The sequence below is a fragment of the Solanum stenotomum genome, chromosome 2, assembly GCF_019186545.1.
Source record: "Solanum stenotomum isolate F172 chromosome 2, ASM1918654v1, whole genome shotgun sequence".
Lineage (NCBI taxonomy): Eukaryota > Viridiplantae > Streptophyta > Magnoliopsida > Solanales > Solanaceae > Solanum > Solanum stenotomum.
Window position 1 is genome coordinate 10,207,336 of NC_064283.1, and position 21,491 is coordinate 10,228,826.

Genomic DNA, 21,491 nt, shown 5'->3' on the forward strand with positions numbered 1-21,491 from the left:
GTTATGGGGCGGATAATTGGGTTATAGGTTAAAAAAAAGGGTCAAACGGGTAGTTCAATAAGATTAAGACACGTGTAAGAAATTAGGGGTCCGTTAGTGAGAGGGGTATATGTGTACCTATAATTGGACGGCAGGGGCTTATGTGGATGCAAAGTATAACGGAGGGCATACACATACCATTTATTAAAGTTCGGGGGTAAATCCGTCCCTTTTCCCTTATTTTTTTCAAACAAATATATATAACACATATATCATTATTTAAATACCGTCTCACTTATACTGTATAATATATATTGACATATTCTCGAAGCACTTGATTTAGATCGTGTGAGTACATTAAATAATTACTTATGAGATCTTATACATTCACATTTTAAAATGAGTTTGGTTAAAAGGAAAAAAAACCCCTTCTTAAGCTAAAATTGGACTTAAATATTGGGAAAATTAGGTGGGTAAACAAATATATACTAGTTAATTAGTTAACATAGTTATAGTTTAATTAAATTACCATTCACCACTAACTTACAATCATGATTACGTAGTCCACGTCTAGAATTTGTATAATTCGGCTCCTAATTGTATAAATCCAAAAGTTGTATAATTCGATTTCTAATTGTATATATCCAGAATTTTCCTAATTGTATAGATCCAGAATTTGTATATTCTTACCCTAGCTTGTATATAATTATCATGTTGATACATTTTATTTGTATAAATTCTGAAAAATTTCGAAATGTATAAATACAAAATTTTGTATATACTTATTCTTTTTGTATATTGGCAAGCCAAACATAAATACTCATAGCAAATAAAATAATAGCTATGGAGTATAATTAAGCAAATAAATAAGTATTTTTAAAAATGAACTGACAATGTAATTTTCTTGTCCACGGTCAGTGGAGAGAAGTTAATCTTTTAAACTTAATAAATCTCTTTAATTAATTAATTAATTAATAAACTATAGTTATATTAATTAATTAAACAGTATATATTTGCTTATCTGCATAATGTTTTCCATTATAATCTAGTACTTCCATATTTAAAATGGACTACATCGATAAAATCACGAGTCTAATCACTTTTGAGCTAAGTTTGAAAGAAAGACACCGCTCAACTTTTTTTTTTACTTCCAATAACCAATGGATAAATTGTAGTTCCTATAAAATTAAGGAGAAACTAAGCAAATATCCTATAAAAATAAAATAATTACAAACATATACCTATTTATATTCATACCCCTCTAATATATCTAGTACTTCCATATTTAAAATGGACTACATCGATAAAATCACGAGTCTAATCACTTTTGAGCTAAGTTTGAAAGAAAGACACCTCTCAACATTTTTTTTACTTCCAATAACCAATGGATAAATTGTAGTTCCTATAAAATTAAGGAGAAACGAAGCAAATATCCTATAAAAGTAAAATAATTACAAATATATACCTATTTATATTTATACCCCACTAATATATATATATATATATAGTGATTAAGTGTCAGTTAAGTGAAATTATCAGTCTTAAATGATATCAATACAATATATGATACTGATTTAGTATCAGTTAAGCGAAAGCTATAACTTTAATGAATGGGGGTATGAGCTGTAACTTTTTTTTTGAAAAAATAGGTATTTTTTTTTATTTACTTTGAATTGGGTATGAACATGTAATTATACATTATACGTCTGAACAAGATGTATAACTAATACTACATGTATTAAATTTGAGTACCAAACCATCCGGCCAAACAAGGAACAAAGGCACTTTTGAAAGACTACCTTTGTTGCAAATATCGTTTTAAAACTTTACTGTACAGTTGTTATATAAATTGTCAAATTCACCCAATCAAATCCATATCTATATGTTCCTCAGAAAATGAAAACCAATCAAAGGAGATTGAGTACAATAAGAGAAAATCAGAAAAAGAATTAATCACTATATATAGTCAGTCTCTCTGCTTATTCTTTTTTCTGAAATACAAACCTATATACTTTCATTGGAAAGTTTTTTCAATCAAATCTAAAGTAATATTCTGACAGTCACTTTAAAGTACACATCATTTGTCTTTAAACAACTTCTTTATAAACTTCATCATCACCACAACCATTTTCACCTCTCAAACAAACCATTTCTTTTTCTATCAAAGAAAGTACGTATGGCTAACCAAAATGCCAATGGCTGCATTGCTGATTCAGTTGAAATTCTTGATCCAAAACCTCTTGCAGTAGTAGCTTGTGGTGTTATTAATCCTCCTATTGTTGCATCTTTCAATGATAGAATCCGTCTACTTCTCGACTGTATAGACAAGCTCCGCCATCTTAACATAATGCAAGAAGGTATCCAGCTCCCAACGATCGTAGTAGTCGGGGATCAATCTTCTGGAAAGTCCAGTGTTCTTGAATCCCTTGCTGGGATCAGTCTTCCTAGAGGACAAGGCATTTGCACCAGGGTACCCCTTGTTATGAGGCTGCAGAATGATCCAAACATCACTGCACCAAATCTTCAGTTGGAGTACAACAACAAGTCACTCCCTGTTGATGAAATTGGCATTGCAGATGCTATCATTCTTGCTACTGATGAGATTGCTGGACATGGTAAAGGTATATCTAACTACCCTTTAACATTAGTAGTTAAAAAAAACGGTGTCCCTGATTTGACCATGGTGGATTTACCTGGTATTACTAGAGTTGCTGTACAAGGACAACCTGAAGACATTTATGAACAAGTTTATGATATTATTATGAAATATATAGTTCCTGAAGAAAGCATAATCTTGAATGTTTTATCCGCTACTGTTGATTTCCCTACTTGTGAGTCTATTAGAATGCCTCAGAAAGTGGACAAAACAGGAGAAAGGACTCTGGCTGTTGTGACAAAAGCTGATAAAGCCCCTGAAGGGCTGCTTGAAAAGGTTACTGCTGATGAAGTGAATATAGGGCTTGGCTATGTTTGTGTGAGGAATAGAATTGGGAATGAGTCTTATGAAGAAGCTAGGAGTGATGAGCAAAGGCTTTTTTCAACTCATCCACTTCTGTCCAAGATTGATAAATCGATGGTTAGTGTTCCTATTTTGGCACAAAAGCTGGTGCGTATTCAAGCAAGCATCATTTCAAAATGCTTGCCTGAATTTGTGAGGAAGATCAATGATAAACTTGCTCTCAATCTTGCTGAGCTTAACAGGCTTCCTCAGCATCTGACTTCTGTGGCTGAAGCTCTGACGGCATTTATGCGCGTTCTGAGTTCATCAAAGGATTCATTGAAGAAAATTCTTTTAAGTGGGGAGTTTGATGAGTATCCTGATGATAAAGAAATGCACTCTGCAGCTAGGCTGGTTGAAATGCTTGATCAATATTCTAATGAGCTGCATTCCAAGAATTTGGAGAAAGTGGAGGGATTCTTAATGGAAGAGGTCATGGTTTTACAAGAAACGAAAGGGATTGGATTGCCAAACTTCCTTCCTCGAGCTGTTTTCCTTAATGTTTTGCAGAGAATAGTGAAGGAAATTGCCGCCTCTCCAGAGGATTTTGTGGGGAAACTGTGGAATTACTTAGAGCGAGTTGTTATCATAGTTTTAATGTATCATTGTGAGAACTATCCACAGCTTCAGTCTTCTACTAGAAGAGCAGCCCAAAACTTGATTGCCAAGAAAAAGAATGAATCAGTTGATTGGGTAAGGGAAATTATTGGGATGGAGAAGCTGACTGATTACACTTGTAATCCTGACTATTTAACTACTTATAGTAAGTTCATGGCTCAACAACACATGTTCATGGAGATTATGAATGATCATGGGAAGTGCTCCGTGATAAACCTTGAAGGGGTAGGAGAAATCGACGTTGGTCATTTGAGGAAGCATCTTGATGTGGTGCAGAAGGCTTTTGATTTGAAGATGAGAATGATGGCCTATTGGAAAATTGTGCTAATGAGGCTGGTGGATTCTATGGCCTTGCACATAATGTTCAACATTCGTAACATGATTAACAAGGAGATGGAAAACGAGATCATTCAGGATCTGATGACACCTCATGGTGGTGGAATTGAAAGAATGCTTATTGAGTTGCCTTTGGTTGCTGAGAAACGCAATAGGCTCAAAAAGAGTGTCAAGCTGCTCAAGGAGTCCAAAGAGGTGGTGGCCAATATCATGGACAGGATTTCACTTCATGATGATCATGAAAGGGACTAGATCAATATGAGCAGGGCACTTTGTTTCCATTAAGCAAATGTTCCTAATATCTAGTTTATCTCTAAATAGCCGACTATAGAAGTGGATTAGTACTATGTTTTGGTTTTACAAAATTGTCTGTAGGCTCCTAATACTAAGTAGTTTAGTTGTGGAATGCCTACAGTAGGAATTGAAGTGTCTGTGCCCTGCTTGTATGTAGTTCTTGTCTTTCTAGCTATAAGCTAAATGCAAATCAAGTTTATTTGTCTTATTGCCCCAAGTGAACGAGCTTAATATCGTGCTGCTTTTCATAGTTTTCTGATGAGTTCTTACTATATTCACATCCGCCAGCAATGTTATAGATATGAAATTATCGTATTTTGATATGAAAGATCGAGTCTACTTTGTGGATTGTGGCTTCAAAGGATTTGAAGAGGATAGAGCTAAGGAATTTTAGATAATAATTATACATGAAGATTAGTGCAACATGACTTGGCCTTAAGTACATGCATATGCATACATCAGAAACAGAAATGTCACATGTAAATTGGACTCTTCAAAAATGTCAATGAGTGTGTGTCGGATTCTCCAAAAACTTTCTTGTGAGTGTGCTGAGAACAAAGCTCTAACTGATATCTTAATGATCATGTAAGAGATGTGTATTTTTCTCTTTGATAGCTATTTCCGTTTGTCCCACACCGTTTGTGAAGGTTCTTTAATCCTAATTTTAATAGTATTGTCTGCTAGCATATTGCATCATGACTGCAAGACGACGTGAATGGGTCAAGGTCCACTCTTTGGGTGGGCCAGGACCCAGGAAAGTCCCCGGGCCATTTCTGCAGAGATGCAGGTTCGGTAACGAATTAGCTTCACGGGCTTAAGGAGTTTAAAGCCCGTATGGGCTTGGGCTGAGACGAGGTGGAGCCTATGACTCCTGCTCGGGAGCGATATTGGCCAGTTTGACAGTTATTCACGTGGCCCAGTTGGGCTAACTGAACGGGGCTTATGCTCTTGCAGTCTACTCTTTTTTTTCGAGTGAAGTGGCCGCAAACTCCACTTAGTCGGGCACCAAGGTAGACATCAAACACCGAGTTGAATTTGTTGCATTTTTTTAGTTATGCATCAACTTATCTAACCACAAAACCTGATTTTATTGTACTAATAATTTGTAATTAAGTAATAACAGGTTCAAAGTTAGTTTAAGAAAATATTTCACAAGGCCAACAACATCCAAGAAAAATACTCGAGCAGCCTTCAATTATAATGTTGCCTTCTTTTACCTTAGCTATATGAATTGTCGAAGAAAACGCGCAAGACGTATGAAACCAAGTGCAGCTGCTGTGCATCACAAAAATGCTCTACTTTTCTAAAATAAACTATTAATGATCAACAAGGCTAAAATACTTTGCAGTTGGATCTATATGAATCAATGATGAAAATTGGATCAATTTTGCTTCAACAATGATATAGATGATATTAATCCAGTAACTCATTAACCGATGTTTTCAATCTCATTGGCTATCCATGTCATCAACATTCCTATCAAAATGTTTGAAATTGCATCTATTTGCTCTTTTTGTGTTCCTTAGCATAATCGTTAACCAAGGCTTCAACATCTTTCCAGAATAGACCCTCCACAAGAACTCCATCTTTGGCAAACCTGCAAAAACACATCTATCTCATCAGAAGCAAGTCATTCAGTTTATGAAATCCCACATGTACTATATATTTTTCCTCTTTCAAAAGGATGAGTGGGAGAAAGAGACCATTTTGTGACGCTCTTGGTAAACTCAACTTTTGGCCTCGCAGAAATGGACTTGGGATCAGCACTTTCTACTGTAAGTGTGTACATATCGGAGAATCTAGGCAGCTTTGATGAGACGACTAAGCCAGTGCTGTTAAAAGATCCCTGTCATACACAAACCAAAGCTAATTAAGTCTTCTGTGAATCTAAGAGCAACTAAACTGATGACTTTACAACAGGAAAGAAAAAAAATATAAGACAAAAACAAGAATGGAAGGGTATCCACCAGATCTAAGGTCTGAACATGATATGCCACCAGATGCAATAGTTACAAGACACAAGAGATGAGAGATATGACCAAGAAAAGAAACAAAAGATGCACACCAAATGACCAGTCATTTAACCCAAAAGAATACAAATGGAAGTTTCTCTTAAACACAACAATGATATAGTTCATCTGAAGTAGTTACTACTGTAAGTCTTTTTATCCCATTTTTTCCTTCTGGTAAGTTACACTAGCCATAAGACGGTACTCCCTTCATCACACTTCTAATTAGTGCTTGAAGAAAGGGATAAAATAATCAAGTAAATATCCAACCCGTCCAAGTAAAAATGAGTAGGATAATGATTTATTTAAAATGGGTCAAATATTGATCATGTCCATATAACCGCTGAAAATGGGTATTTGATGGGTTGGGTTTAGATTCATCCATTTTCATGTGTGTGTTACTTGGCACTCCCATCACTAGTTGTTGAGTCTAAAACAACACCACAATAAACCACCTTCTTACAAGAAAACATATTTTTATAGTGAATATATTGGAGACTTGTTCATACACCATCACAAGGTAAACAAACTCCTATTTGCAACATTTGTTCAGACACCATCACAAGGCAAACAGACTCCTATTTATAGGTGCAAGAATTCTTCCATAGAATAAATAAATAAATATGCAATGATGTAATAAAGTTGTGATAGGATGAAATCTGAGTTGTTGGATAGACATTTGCTCTTTAGACGGGTAATAGGTGGGCTGATCATGGAATAGTAATTTTATAGAAGTTGTGGCCACATTACCATCTTATGCAATTAATATTAACATTTTCAATATTAAAATGCATATTCTCCACCACACTCACTAATTTTAATATTAAAAATAAGTTCACCCATTGAAGGAGATTTTATGCATAATGAAGGTGTACATTGTATTGAACAACTTCTTAGTAAAACAACAAAGTTTACCCCCAGAGACAATAGTGGTCTCACACTAACTAATTGCATATGGGAAATAAAGTATCACTGCTTCCACATAATAATCAACATGTTGACTAAGCATTATCAGTTAGCACATTACAACCTCGTGTTACCAATTCCAAGAACGCTTATTAGAATAACTCTAAACCCTTAAAGGAACTTTATTGGCTAAAACAAATATCAAGAGTGCTCCCGTAACTACAACAACCCACTCATTCTTTTTATAACCAACACCCTCATACTAGCTCCAAGCTTTCATTAAGAGTTCATCTACTCAATCTCCACAAATCTTGTGATTACACCATAGAGGGGGGGTAAAATAATAAGTATAATAGAGTATTTCAAAACAAGTCATCATATGATTTGTTTTCCCAATTGAATTTGGTTCTAAAATCCCCACTGGGTTTCCTCATATATGAATGTAAACGCTTTAGCCCACCCCTTGATGTGCTTCAAACTCTTTCTCTTGCCAAGTCCTTAGGCCGTTTTTAACAATAATATTAAGCAAATTCAAGCTCACTACAGTCGTCACTAATCCAGAAGTAACACTCTAGACTTATCCCCTCCAAAATACAACAACGCAACATTGTATTTAGTTCTTGAGTCCAAAAGCTCCACCACAAATAAACTCCTCTTTTTTGTACTTAATACACTAGAAGACTATCCACCAACCCATGATCACATGTTCCCACAACTTTATCATCCACTACATTCTTATTTATTGTATGGAAAAATTTCTACACCTCTAAATATAAGTCTTTTTGTAATATGCATCAAAATGTGGTGCAGTTAGAAAACTAGGGGTTGAGAGTTAATAGTTATCACTGATTCCACACCACTTTGATTCGGATCTTTAAACCTTATTATAGTCAGGTTTTTCTATTAAATTTTCTTTGTAGATAAATCACTGTTCCAGTTCTATTAAAAATGTCACTTTCAGCAAATACCTATCCAATATCTTGATGAAGTTGATTACTCTTAAGGTGATAATCAATTTTCATGATAATAACTTATCCATTAGAGTTAAAAATATTAGCTAGCATGTTGAATTTCACAAACATAATGATGCAGAAAAAGACATGTTGACGGATAACTTACCTCCGGAGGATAGGTGAACAAAATCGCATTCTTTTCCTTTGTGTGGATAATCAGTTGTAATATCACGTTAAACAATATATACGTGCCATAGTCAAGGATATGACAAAGTTGGAGAAAAGGTTTCACATTCTAAAAATACTAGGTCTCTCAAGCGCCATAAAACATACATCAATTAAACTCCCAGTACATACAAACATTGCAGAGGCATACCTTTTCAACCATCATACATCAAATACAACTAAACCTATAAACTTGCGGCCTTCAAAATTTATCACTTGCAATTTTCTCAACCATAGACTCTTATGGGATCAAGTATTCACATCCAAAATTCAACCCTCTAATCATGACTATGAAATTGTGACTACCATAAGAATGCTAAAGGACTTGTTCATCTGGATTCGAAACTCAGTTTAGTTTTATAATAAAAAGGCAATTACTGAACAAACCAAACAGTATTTACAATGAAAATAGAACAGATGCAGGCCCTGAAATACACAATAGCTGTCAAACCAGATAATGAAATTTTTTATTTTTTTTCATTTCAAATTTCCAACTCTTCCTCAGTGATAATCTTTACTGATAAAAAATACACAGTTATGCCTCAATTCCGAATCAAACATGGCAGATTATATAAACCCCTATATCCTACATCCAGATCCGTTTCATTCTAATACGCAGTTATCATCCCAACAAAAACACATAATTAACAGGTGAACAAAAATCAAAAATGAAATTTCAAAAGGATATAACACAATGCATCCAATGAGAAAATCGCGATTAGCAGGAAACTCCTTCTTGTAGAACTGAGCAACAAGAGCAATTGCGATGATGATTGAACCAATCAACAACCTGATGTTACTCAATCTCACATCTTCTGGGTATCCTTTGCTAGTAACAATCTATAAACCATATAATCAAACAAAACAACAAATCAACACACAAAGATAAGTCAAATTCAATTCAAATCTAAGGTAAAAACTGAGGTACCTCAGTGACAGACTCATCCAGAAGGCTCTTGATAGAGTGATGATCCAAAAGATTGGCCTTCTTAGGGTTTTTCTTGACCGGTGTTTGAGTGGTGGAATCCATTTTCTCCGATTTCGCTTCTGAGATTTTCACTAGGGTTTGTCTGAAAATTGGTACAAAAAGAGCTATTGTTAGTCAGAAGGGAGTGAGAAATGACGATAGATGAAATTACAAAAAGGTACTTCTTCTATCTTATCAATATTATATTATTATTTTTATTTTCTTATTTCAATAATATAAATCATTTCTTTCTTCTTCTCTTTTTCCAAATAATCACCCTATATAATTTCCGTAGAATATAAAATTTTATTTTATTTTAAATTTGTAAATAACATAGATTGCAAGCAAATATTATATATACATATTAATGGACAATTCAAATATCACTACAACAATACTCAACTTTCAAGATTATTACGTTGCTCCCATAAATGTTTTATTAATTTGTTATAGAGTTTAAAGTGAGCATTTTTATGCATTCTTGTATTTAAATTATTATTAATTCGGAATGAAAGTAGTATACATTAAATAAAAAAAATTATATTATATTAAAAAAGAATTACGAATATTAGAGGTTTAATTAATGGTCTTATATAATCTATAATATGTTAATTACAAATATTATATAATAGAAATAATAATAAAATAATCAAAAAGTGAAATAGAGAGTATGAATAGTAGTTCTCCAAATTTGGAAAACTACTATTCAACTCTCTATAAATGGAGAATAAGACCATCTCCAATCCACCTCTATTTTACTCTCCATTCTCTATATTTGGAGAGTAAAATAGAGAATAAGCACTCCAACCCACCTCCAAATCACCCTCTATTCTTCAAATATAGAGAGTTGAATAGTAGTTCTCCAAATTTGGAGAACTACTATTCACACTCTCTATTTCACTTTTTCATTATTTTATTATTATTTCTATTACTTTCTAATTAACATATTATTTTACATCTAATTCCATTAATTAAATATCTAATATTCATAATTCTTTTTTAAATGTAATATAACATTTTTAATAAATATTATTTAATATATTCTATTTTAATTTCAAAATTAATAGTATTTTAATTTTTTTTCTAATTTTCGTGAATAACAAATTTTTATTTTATTATTAATTTTCATTATAAAGGATACGCAAAATTAAATTGGCAAGATGAAAAAAATTAATTTAAAAATACAATACATGATATGATAATTTAAATACAAGATAACAATACAATACATAACATAATAATTTAAATAATAAAATATAATACATTACATAATAATTAATTGATCACAACAATAATTTAGAAATTCGGTAGGTCGTTTCTAGATTTAGCACTATTCGAAAAAAAATTAGGATATGATTTCGAGAATTGTTGTGATTGCGATTGTGATTGTCGATTTCTTTTTTCAAGTATTCGTTGTTGTTCTCGTTGCAGGTAATCACGAATATTTGGATCACTAATAGTTTCTAAATTTTTCATTAAAATTTTAGTTTCGTCTCTAAATTCCTTGGCTTTGATATATCTATCTAGCCTTTCGTCGTCCTATTGTTTGGATGTAGCAAACTCTGATAACATCTTCCCAAGACGATTATTTTCAATTTCGAAAAGTTTCATAGCTGACGAAAGACCTTCATCTTTTGATCTCTTTAATTTTGATTTCTTCACTCCAATAGGCCGCTCAGATGAAGTGTAATGACCTGAAAAATTGTCATTTAAATCAAGTGAAAAAGATGATAAGTTAGGAGATGATACTATAGGTAATATAGGACTAGGAGCCTCAGACTCCGATGATTGCAAAGTAGAGTCTTGTCCTTGAACTTTTTGCAATTATTACAGGACCGTCACGTTTTTTGAGAAAGAAAGTGCTACATGATATAATGACTACATGTATTATACTAGACAACATGATAATTGAGGATGAACGTGATCTCAATGCACCAATTGAAGATGCCGTAGAGGCTCCAACTCCAACTATAGAAATTGCGGTAGATGAAAATCTCCTGTTTGAACAATTTTTAGCTAGAAATAAAAAAATTAAGGACAAAAATGCTCATTTTGAACTATGTAATGCATTAATAGAGCATTTATGGGAGCAACGTAATAATTTTGAAAATTGAGTATTTATGTAATTGTATGTCACTTTTATTTGAATTTTTTCCCTAATTTATGTATTATATTATATTTTCTTGCAATTTATGTTATTTAAAAATTTATAATAAAATATAATTTCATATCACATTAAAAATTATATAAAGTAATTATTTGGGAAAAAAGAAATATAGCATTTATATTATGAAATAAGAAAATAAGAATGAAATATAAATAATAATATAATATTGAGGAGATAGGAAAAGATTCTTTTTTAGAGAGTAAAATAGAGAACTTTATATTTGGAGAGTAAAATAGAAAATTAGGCTGGAGATGCCCTAAAGAGTGAATGGAGTGTAGTTGGAGAGCTCATTCTCTATTTTATTCTTTAAATATAGAGAATAGTGTCACGTCCCGCCACATCACAGTTAAATTTTGCGTTCGGATAGGGGCGGAAGGGTCTAGAGTTGTGGAGAGGTTTGAGGAGAACTCTAGAACCTTTTAGAATATTCAAGAAGGCTAAGGAATTCTCTAGAATAACGTAAGACTTTTCAAGAAAGTCTTTGGAAAAACCTAGAAAGTGTAGAACTCTTTAGAAAGGGGACCAAAGTGTAAATAGTCTAGGGACTTGTAAAGTAATTTTAAATTGCACTTTAGTCCCTAGGTGTTAGTATAAATAGAGGTGCCCCTCATTTGCTAGGCACCAAGAAAGAAAGAAAGAAAGAAATCACTCAAGTGTAAGCAATCTTCCAAGCTATATAAAGCCTTCTTCCAAAATTCTCTAAGTTTTTCCTTTCATTCTCTTAGCGATCTTAGCATAAAAGACTTACTTGAGCTTACAAGATCTTGAAAGACTAGTGAGTAAGTTGTCAAGTGCCGCACGAAACTTTAGTAAGACTCTANAAAGAATTATGAATATTAGAGGTTTAATTAATGGTCTTATATAATTTATAATATGTTAATTACAAATATTGTATAATAGAAATAATAATAAAATAATCAAAAAGTGAAATAGAGAGTATGAATAGTAGTTCTCCAAATTTGGAAAACTACTATTCAACTCTCTATAAATGGAGAATAAGATCATCTCCAACCCACCTCTATTTTACTCTCCATTCTCTATATTTGGAGAGTAAAATAGAGAATAAGCACTCCAACCCACCTCCAAATCGCCCTCTATTCTTCAAATATATAGAGTTGAATAGTAGTTCTCCAAATTTGGAGACTACTATTCACATTCTCTATTTCACTTTTTTCATTATTTTATTATTATTTCTATTACTTTCTAATTAACATATTGTTTTACATCTAATTCCATTAATTAAATATCTAATATTCATAATTCTTTTTTAAATGTAATATAATATTTTTAATAAATATTATTTAATATATACTATTTTAATTTCAAATTAATAGTATTTTAATTTTTTTTCTAATTTTCGTGAATAACAAAATTTTATTTTATTATTAATTTTTATTATAAAGGATACACAAAATTACAATGGCAAGATGAAAAAAATTAATTTAAAAATACAATACATGATATGATAATTTAAATACAAGATAACAATACAATATAATACATAACATAATAATTTAAATACAAGATAAAATATAATACATTACATAATAATTAATTGATCACAACAATAATTTAGAAATTCGGTAGGTCGTTTCCAGATTTAGCACTATTCGGAAAAAAATTAGGATATGATTCCGAGAATTATTGCGATTGTGGTTGTGATTCGGTTGTACTGCGATTGTGATTGTCGATTTCTTTTTTCAAGTATTCGTTGTTGTTCTCATTGCAGGTAATCATGAACATTTAGATCACTAATAGTTTCTAAATTTTTCATTAAAATTTTAGTTTCGTCTCTAAACTCCTTGGTTTTGATATATCTATCTAGCCTTTCGTCGTCCTATTGTTTGGATGTAGCAAACTCTGATAACATCTTCCTAAGGCGATTATTTTCGATTTCAAAAAGTTTCATAGCTGACGAAAGACCTTCATCTTTTGATCTCTTTAATTTTGATTTCTTCACCCCAATAGGCCGTTCAGATGAAGTATAATGACCTAAAAAATTCTCATTTAAATTAAGTGAAAAAGATGATAAGTTAGGAGATGATACTATAGGTGATATATGACTAGGAGCCTCATACTCCGATGATTGCAAAGTAGAGCCTTGTCCTCAAACTTTTTGCAATTATTACAGGACCGTCACGTTTTTTGAGAAAGAAAGTGCTACATGATATAATGACTACATGTATTATACTACACAACATGATAATTGAGGATGAACGTGATCTCAATGCACCAATTCAAGATGTCGTAGAGGCTCCAACTCCAACTATAGAAATTGCGGTAGATGAAAATCTCTTGTTTGAACAATTTTTAGCTAGACATAAAAAAATTAAGGACAAAAATGCTCATTTTGAACTCCATAATGCATTAATAGAGCATTTATAGGAGCAACGTAATAATTTTGAAAATTGAGTGTTTATGTAATTATATGTCACTTTTATTTGAATTTTTCCCCTAATTTATGTATTATATTATATTTTCTTGCAATTTATGTTATTTAAAAATTTATAATAAAATATAATTTCATATAAAATTAAAAATTATATAAAGTAATTATTTGGGAAAAAAGAAATAAATGATTTATATTATGAAATAAGAAAATAAGAATGAAATATAAATAATAATATAATATTGAGGAGATAGGAAAAGATTCATTTTTAGAGAGTAAAATATAAAACTTTATATTTGGAGAGTAAAATAGAAGATTAGGTTGGAGATGCCCTAAAGAGTGAATGAAGTGTGGTTGGAGAGCTCATTCTCTATTTTACTCTCTAAATATACAAAATAGTGTCACGCCCCGCCACATCACATCACAGTTAAAATTTTGCGATCGGATAGGGGCGGAAGGGTCTAGAGTTGTGGAGAGGTTTGCGGAGAACTCTAGAACCTTTTAGAATATTCAAGAAGGCTAGAGAATTCTCTAGAATAACTTAGACTTTTCAAGAAAGTCTTTGGAAAAACCTAGAAAGTGTAGAACTCTCTAGAAAAGGGACCAAATTGTAAATAGTCTAGGGACTTATAAAGTAATTTTAAATTACACTTTAGTCCCTAGGTGTTAGTATAAATAGAGGTGCCCCTCATTTGCTAGGCACCAAGAAAGAAAGAAAGAAATCACTGAAGTGTAAGCAATCTTCCAAGCTATATAAAGCCTTCTTCCAAAATTCTCTAAGTCTTTCCTTTCATTCTCTTAGCGATCTTAGCATAAAAGGCATACTTGAGCTTACAAGATCTTGAAAGACTAGTGAGTAAGTTGTCAAGTGCCGCACGGATCTTTAGTAAGACTCTAAGTCCGTGACAATAGAGAGTAAAATAGAAGTGGGTTGAAGATGGTCTTAGGGATACTACTTACATGTGACATGTATTTAGGGTCATTTAAGTGAATAACAATTGTGAATGGAAAGTTTCATTTTTAAATTTGGATGGTTATTACATATCAAATATTATTATTTTATAAAGGTATTTTTAATCTCACTAAATTTTCCGCCCAACATTTCAAATCCTTTTTTAAATTTGCAACAAAAAATTTAAATATTACCCTCAAACATTCTGCATCCCTAAAATATTTTCCAGCCCAAATGTTTCGAATTTTTAACTTCCCGCCAAATCTATTATTTTAGATTTTGAAATCATCCCGCCCAATTCTTTTTTAAATCCTTTATATACCCATCCATCATTATTCAAGCTGGTATCATTGATTCAAACTCTACTTCCACTAAAAAGAAAAGTGAGAACATAATCTAGGTAGAATTGCTAGGTAAACCTAAGGAGGTACAATGTCTTCGTGGGTGAACTTAGGAATTTCCAGACTCAGCTGGATCTGCTGGAGCAAGGTCTGATTGAGGATCAGAATGCTGCTTAAGGTCTGCCAGAAAAGGATCAGAATGGCTGGAATTTCTGCTGAAATGCAAACAATTGCGGAATGAATTATGAAAAGGGATGTGTATGTTAATGAAACAGGTGATATGTATGCTCTGATACTCATTTCAGAGAAGATTAGAGGTTACACTGGTATGGTAAAAATTAAAGTACAGAATTTTGCTGACAAATCGTACTTTCGATCTAACATCAAACGTGAATTCTTCAAAACTGATTTGATTATATGATGTTGTTATGTTTCTTACTTTGTAGGATTCTACAATCATAGTAAATAAATGTTTTATCTCTATCTTCTTTTACCTGCTTCTAATAGATATTGTGTTGGAACTGTCACTCTTGTAGATAGAATTTCGTGAAGACCGAAGGCCGGATGATACTATGTGATTTGATCTACTTTGATTTTTGTCTCTCAGTAGACTGGTGTGAATTTCTTAATAGTAGATATGACTTTTTAATACTATAATTCATTTAATATGTTGTTGAACTCTTAGTTTTGAATGAATTCGTTTCTAGTGATTTACAGATTACTTTATGAGTGATGACATTCCTTTCAGAGGGCGCAACGTCGCGGTGACTCACCAAAAAATAGTAATACAATTAAAAAAAAGGTTATAAAAATTTTAAAAGGGAAAAGGGGATAAAAGGGAAAAGGGAGTCGCCACCTAATTTTAGGAAAAATTAGGAAAACATTTAATTATTTAACTTAAAAGAATGTCTACGAAACCAAAAGATTCTAAGTAAGGGGTTCAAGTTATTTTGAAGGGAAAGTGTTAGACATCCTTCAAAAAAACTTAAACCTCTTATCTATAATCTTTTGGTTTCGTAGACATTCGTTTAAGTTAAATAATTAAATGGTTTTCTATTTTTTTCTAAAATTAGGTGGTGACTCTCTTTTCCCTTTTACCCCCTTTTCCCTTTTAACTTTTAACTCTTTTTTTAAAATTGTATTACTACTTTTTGGTGAGTCACTGTGACGTTGCTCCCTCTCAAAGGGGTATCATCAGAATGACGACTCCGCTGGGGATTCATTTAGGTTCTAACCAAAAGGATTTTACCGTTTGACTAACATTATTGCATTACTTGTTATTTTATGCAATTATGTGTTTAAATTTTGAATATTCGCTGTCATTCCATTGATGACATTTTTTGATATATATATATATAGTATATTAAAGAACGGTTTCTGCATATTTGCAGCTGGACTTTTTATACTCAACCCTTTTTCGGAAAGATAGGCAATTTATTGGTACATCATGCGTCCAATGGTTGTTGTGAGTTTCAGCCTAAGTTGTCCGATTGGATTCTCGGTCTTTCAAAAGCCACTCTTAGTCAACTAGTGTAGAGTGAAATCAAATTTCAAATTTAGCGCATTTTGAACTAAGTTGACCCAACACCCAAGACATCTTGGGCCCATTAGAAGACCACCTTATGTCTAATTGACCTCCGATCAATATAAGACGATCATTCAACTATTTGTCAAATCTAAAGGATATGTATGTCGATTTGTGCATACCATTATCCCTTGGGGCTGAGTTTTTATTTTATAAGTAGTTTTTTTTGTTTAAGTCTAAGGAAGATCCTCCTCATTCGGAAGAAATTTAAAAGCATCAAGAAGTTCAGGAACGAAGATTACATATGGAAGCTTAGTTTAGTTTACCATTGTACCCCTACGTGAGACTGATATTTATTTCCCTCTCCTCTAATATGTATCCCCATTTGTTTATTTCATAAGGTTTGTATAAATATTTTGGGGCAATGGAATGTTTAACAAACGATATACACATCCTTCAAACGTTAGGCCTACCTTTAGCTCAAAAGGTCACATGTATGTTAGGAGACGTTATACATTGCTTGTGTGTTATGTTACAAATTTTATTTCGTTTGTGCTTGCTTGACTTATGTGTTCTATACATATGTTTTGCTTTAAACATAATTGGTCCATTATTCTATTCCAAAGTTTTAGAACATCTTTTAACATATATACTCAATTTTCAAGCCTTCCAAAATACTCTTGACTCCATTATCAAAATACATTCTAAATCACTCAAGTTCTAGGTTCAATAGAGCTTTAAAAAATTATTAGGTCATCATTCAAATTCACGTTGACCTCGTTGTTTCTTGAAAATTATTTTTTACACCTACCTAGTCGGCGTTACTAAATATTCCGTCAGTTTCAAGTCAACTTTAAGACGTCTTTGTTTCTCGAAATGACTTTTCAATTGAACCTTCCAAAAGGTACATTTGAATCTTTACTCAAATCATATGGCTTGCTTTGTTCAAATTTCTTTCTTTCATTAAAACTTTAGTTCACAAAATGATCAAAGTTTTCCCATTTTGTCACCCTTTTAGAGTCTTTTGTTCTTCGGATTTTGGACTAATTTGTTTCAAGCAAAACAAATGTTATTTGTTTTATATGTTACTTTGGTTGATTATTATGATTAATGGACTAACTTTCTTATTTTTTGAGTTGTTTTTAGAAGGAGAGACTGGTTTGTGTTGGTAATCAAACTTGCTCACTTCACCAAAGTACCCGCTGACAGAACATTCATATTTCACACGGTCTAAGGTCAAAGGAATTTCTACAGACTCATCATTTCTTACTTGGACTACTAAGAGGACTCAGTCAAAAATGGATTCAACTATCAGCACGGTTGCTTTGTCCGAAATGATCCCCATTTCATCTATCACGGCTAATCCTAGCGTCTCGATAGTAACAAAATCACCCATAGATTGTTCGTCTAGAGAGACAAATTGGTGAACTGAATCTCTTGGTAACTCAATACCAAGCTGCTTTCAGAACCTACAACCTGATGCTCGCCAAGCAGGGCCCATGCCACATTCGATTTTAACTTCAAGTGAAATTAATCAAGGAGATCATTTTACTACTTTTCAACAAACTCAAAGTGCTTCGCTCACTCATTCAACTCAGGATACTCCTCTTGTGTACACATTTGCTCCTCCAAAAGCTCCAACGGTAACACATCATGCTTCGTCAGTGTACACTTATGTCATTGCTCCGCCTGTTACTAAGGCTCAGGAGTTTCACCGTCAAGATGTTAATCATTATGTTGAAATTGAGAGTGATGCAAAATCAATTTATGCTGAAATAAAAAATAGGAAGATGATAAGCTTAGAAGATGCTATGAGAGGTCTTCGTGGGTTTGATAGTAGCCAGAGTGTGAGATATGAAGAATTGTGCACATTCCCCGAAGTTGAGCTTCCACCCGATTACAAGATTCCAAAGTTTGAAAAGTTCAATGGATCAGGAAATCATTTCATCTATTTGAAAATTTACTGTGAAAAGTTGATTGGCGTTGGAAACAACGAAGGGATAAGAATAAAGCTATTCGATCAAAAGTCTGACTGGAAAAGCCTTGGAGTGGTACTTAAAGCAAGATGTGACTAAATGACGTACTTGGGATGATCTAGTGAATGCTTTTGTGGATCACTACAAGTTTCATGTTGAGATCGCTCTTGATAGAATCTCTATTACCAAACTAAAATCAAAGTCGACTGAATGCTTTCGAGAATATTCCATTCGTTGGAGAGAAGAAGCTGCTAGGGTGCACCCACCTATGGAGGAATAAAAAATGATCACTTATTTTATTCAAGCTCAAGACTCAGAATACTATGAGCGAATGGTGACAATGGGTGGAAAGACATTTGCAGAAATTATCAAAGCTAGAGAAATGATTGAAGACGGTCTCAAGACTGGCCGAATAGCGAGTTACACCTCATCTCAGTTTGCTAACATGACATATCAAACTGGTTCCTTTGGAAAGAAAAAAGAGAAAGAGGTTATGACGTTAACGACTCGATGAGCTACCTCATATAACCATCAACTACCTCTAGGCTATCCTGGTTCACAATACTATGTTTGCAACAATCAAGCAACATTTTGTCTTACACGGCTAATGCAAAATCATCGAAACAATGCACCTCGTCCCAATTTTGAGAAAAAGCCTCCCGAGTCTTCACTCCCTTGTGTGAGACACGAACTCAACTTTTTGAGAGATTGAAATAGGCAGGGATACTACATTCAGTGGAAGCCAAAACTATGAATACTTCAGCCGAGTGGTATGACCCAAATAAGCGTTGTGCTTATCATGAGTCGTTGGACATAATACCGAGAAGTGTATCACTCTCAAACACAAAATTTAAGATCTGATTGACAACGAGGTGGTAAAACTTGCTCAAGCTCCACCAAATGTGAACATCAATCTGCTACCCAATCATAAGGAGTAGTTGTTGGCATAACCAGTTGCAAAGAAGAAACAATTTTCCTGTAAGTCACGCTTTTGGCATCTTTTAGTCTTGCATTTGGAGTTTGTTGTTTCGTTTCCTGTAATCGTTTTTTCATTACTTTGTTTCCTTTGTAATCGTTTGTTTGGATTTGATTTCCGTTGTAAGCATCTTTCATCTTGTAATGAACTACGTCTGACTTGAATTCTGAAGAATAAGATACCTAGGCGACCTATGTCGGCTTTAGTTACCCACTATCCCTTTTTAATGTTTTCTTGTACTTGGAACTACGTTTGACCTGATTCCTGCTCAACGGGATACATAAGCGCCACACCGGCTCGATCATATTCCCCGTAAGTTTTTCATTTTCCTTTATAATGAAAACTGGGGCAACAATTTGAGAGGATCTCAAAATTCGTTAGAAGAGGAATTTTTTCCAACAAGCCAGAATCAAGGATCACTTCAAAGTTCCAACTGGGGTAGAATTTTTGAGATTCACTCAAAAAATTCAACTAAAAACTACAGAAGTTCAAAGTTTATTTTATGTTTTAAATCGGGACAGAATTTTTGAGAAGGTCCTCAAAAATTCCATCAAGCGACATTTTAAAACCAGATAAGCTTGTAATCTAGAAGACAAATGAGCATCAGGATGGCAAGACAAAGCCAACATGAATCAGTCTCTCAAAACTAATAAATTTTCTTTGGATGCAGGAACTACAAAGTTATATGGCATCATTGGAGCCACAGTGGCCTCGTCGTAGCTCAGATGATTTCTAATCTTACTCATCTTCTAATTTTTTCCTTTCAATTTATTGTGACTCACACATTCTCAATTCTACAGATGGAATAGCTCGGCACAATGGCAAAGGCCATAAGATGTTATCCAGACAAATATAAGCTGAACAACTTCATCCTTAACTTATCTTTTGTTATATCATTTACTTTGATAATTTTATTTTGTTACTAACTTATGACTTAGTTTTNATCTTCTAAATTTTTTCTTTCAATCTATTGTGACTCACACATTCTCAATTCTACAAATGGAATACCTCAGCACAATGGCAAATGCCATAAGATGTTATCCAGACCAATATAAGCTGAACAACTTCATCCTTAACTTATCTTTTGTTATATCATTTAGTTTGATAATTTTATTTTGTTATTAACTCACGACTGAGTTTTGTAGGTATCATTATCAGAATTGAAGGCAAAATTTCAAAAGATCTTCTGAAGTTTTGAATGTTCAAATCAGATAACCAGAAAAATGGCAGGAGCCAACCTTTTTCAAATTTCAATATGAAGGATTCCCGGCATCGAGGATCCAGTCTTGCAAGCTGAATCTTATCCTCTATTTTCGGTTGACAAAATTTGTCTTCCGTTATTTCAAATATTTTGTCCCTTTTAAGACATTTTTTTTCTCTCTGCAAGAATTCTTCTAAGTTTCATAGTCGAACTACGTCAGACTTGATTTCTTGTTCTAGCAAGATACGTAGGCAATCCTATATAAAGATTCAGTCTTCCTATTGTTTCAAATTACAGTCCTTAGAGGAATTTGGGGCATGTTTTTGAATCAGTCATTCTTCATTTTTTGCAAATTATTTCAGTTAAGTACTCTTGGACTGGAAACAGGGGCAACTTTTTGAAATAGTTCAAAGTTCTCAAAATCTCTGTTTAACCTCATGTTTCAAAGATATTCTGTGTCAAGCGAGTTTTCTCTTTGCAAGAGATCTTTTTAAAGTAGAGATCCACCTCATGTGAAATCCCTAATCGGACTTTAGCGCCTCATTTCAACGTTATAAGTTCTCAAAATTGTTCTTCCAAATTCTTTCGTTCTCCATGGCTGCCAGATCGTCTTGACCCGTTTAAAAGTCTTGACATTTGTTAATCTCTCTGTTCTTAACTAACAAATTTTTTATGAGCG

The 21,491-nt window shown here is 33.0% G+C and overlaps 2 protein-coding genes across 3 annotated transcripts; one reads left to right on the plus strand and one right to left on the minus strand.

The window, feature by feature from the left end:
- Positions 1-2,155: 2,155 nt before the first annotated feature.
- LOC125855671 (dynamin-related protein 4C-like) lies at positions 2,156-4,183 on the plus strand. The gene has a single exon (XM_049535418.1). The coding sequence runs from the start codon at positions 2,156-2,158 to the stop codon at positions 4,181-4,183; it is 2,028 nt and encodes a 675-aa protein (XP_049391375.1).
- Positions 4,184-5,586: 1,403 nt separating this feature from the next.
- On the minus strand, positions 5,587-9,440 carry LOC125856484 (signal peptidase complex subunit 2). Of its 2 annotated transcripts, XM_049536040.1 has the most exons (6): positions 9,247-9,440; positions 9,049-9,158; positions 8,807-8,814; positions 8,260-8,366; positions 5,929-6,071; positions 5,587-5,822 (listed from the first exon to the last, which is right to left on the minus strand). In XM_049536040.1, the coding sequence occupies exons 1-6, from the start codon at positions 9,346-9,348 to the stop codon at positions 5,726-5,728; spliced, it is 567 nt and encodes a 188-aa protein (XP_049391997.1). In that variant the 5' UTR covers positions 9,349-9,440; the 3' UTR covers positions 5,587-5,725. The 2 variants fall into 2 exon arrangements, with proteins under 2 accessions (XP_049391997.1, XP_049391998.1); XM_049536041.1 differs by lacking the exon at positions 8,807-8,814 and having other exon boundaries at positions 8,260-8,341; positions 9,007-9,158.
- Between the last annotated feature and the right edge of the window lie 12,051 nt (positions 9,441-21,491).

Coding starts and splice junctions, on each gene's coding strand:
- LOC125855671 (XM_049535418.1), top strand. CDS start 2,156: ATGGCTAACCAAAATGCCAATGGCTGCATTGCTGATTCAGTTGAAATT.
- LOC125856484 (XM_049536041.1), bottom strand. CDS start 9,348: ATGGATTCCACCACTCAAACACCGGTCAAGAAAAACCCTAAGAAGGCC. Junction 8,342..9,006: donor CTCATTGGATGCATTGTGTT/ATATCCTTTTGA, acceptor TGACTATGGCAC/GTATATATTGTTTAACGTGA. Junction 5,823..5,928: donor ACCAAGAGCGTCACAAAATG/GTCTCTTTCTCC, acceptor GTGTTTTTGCAG/GTTTGCCAAAGATGGAGTTC.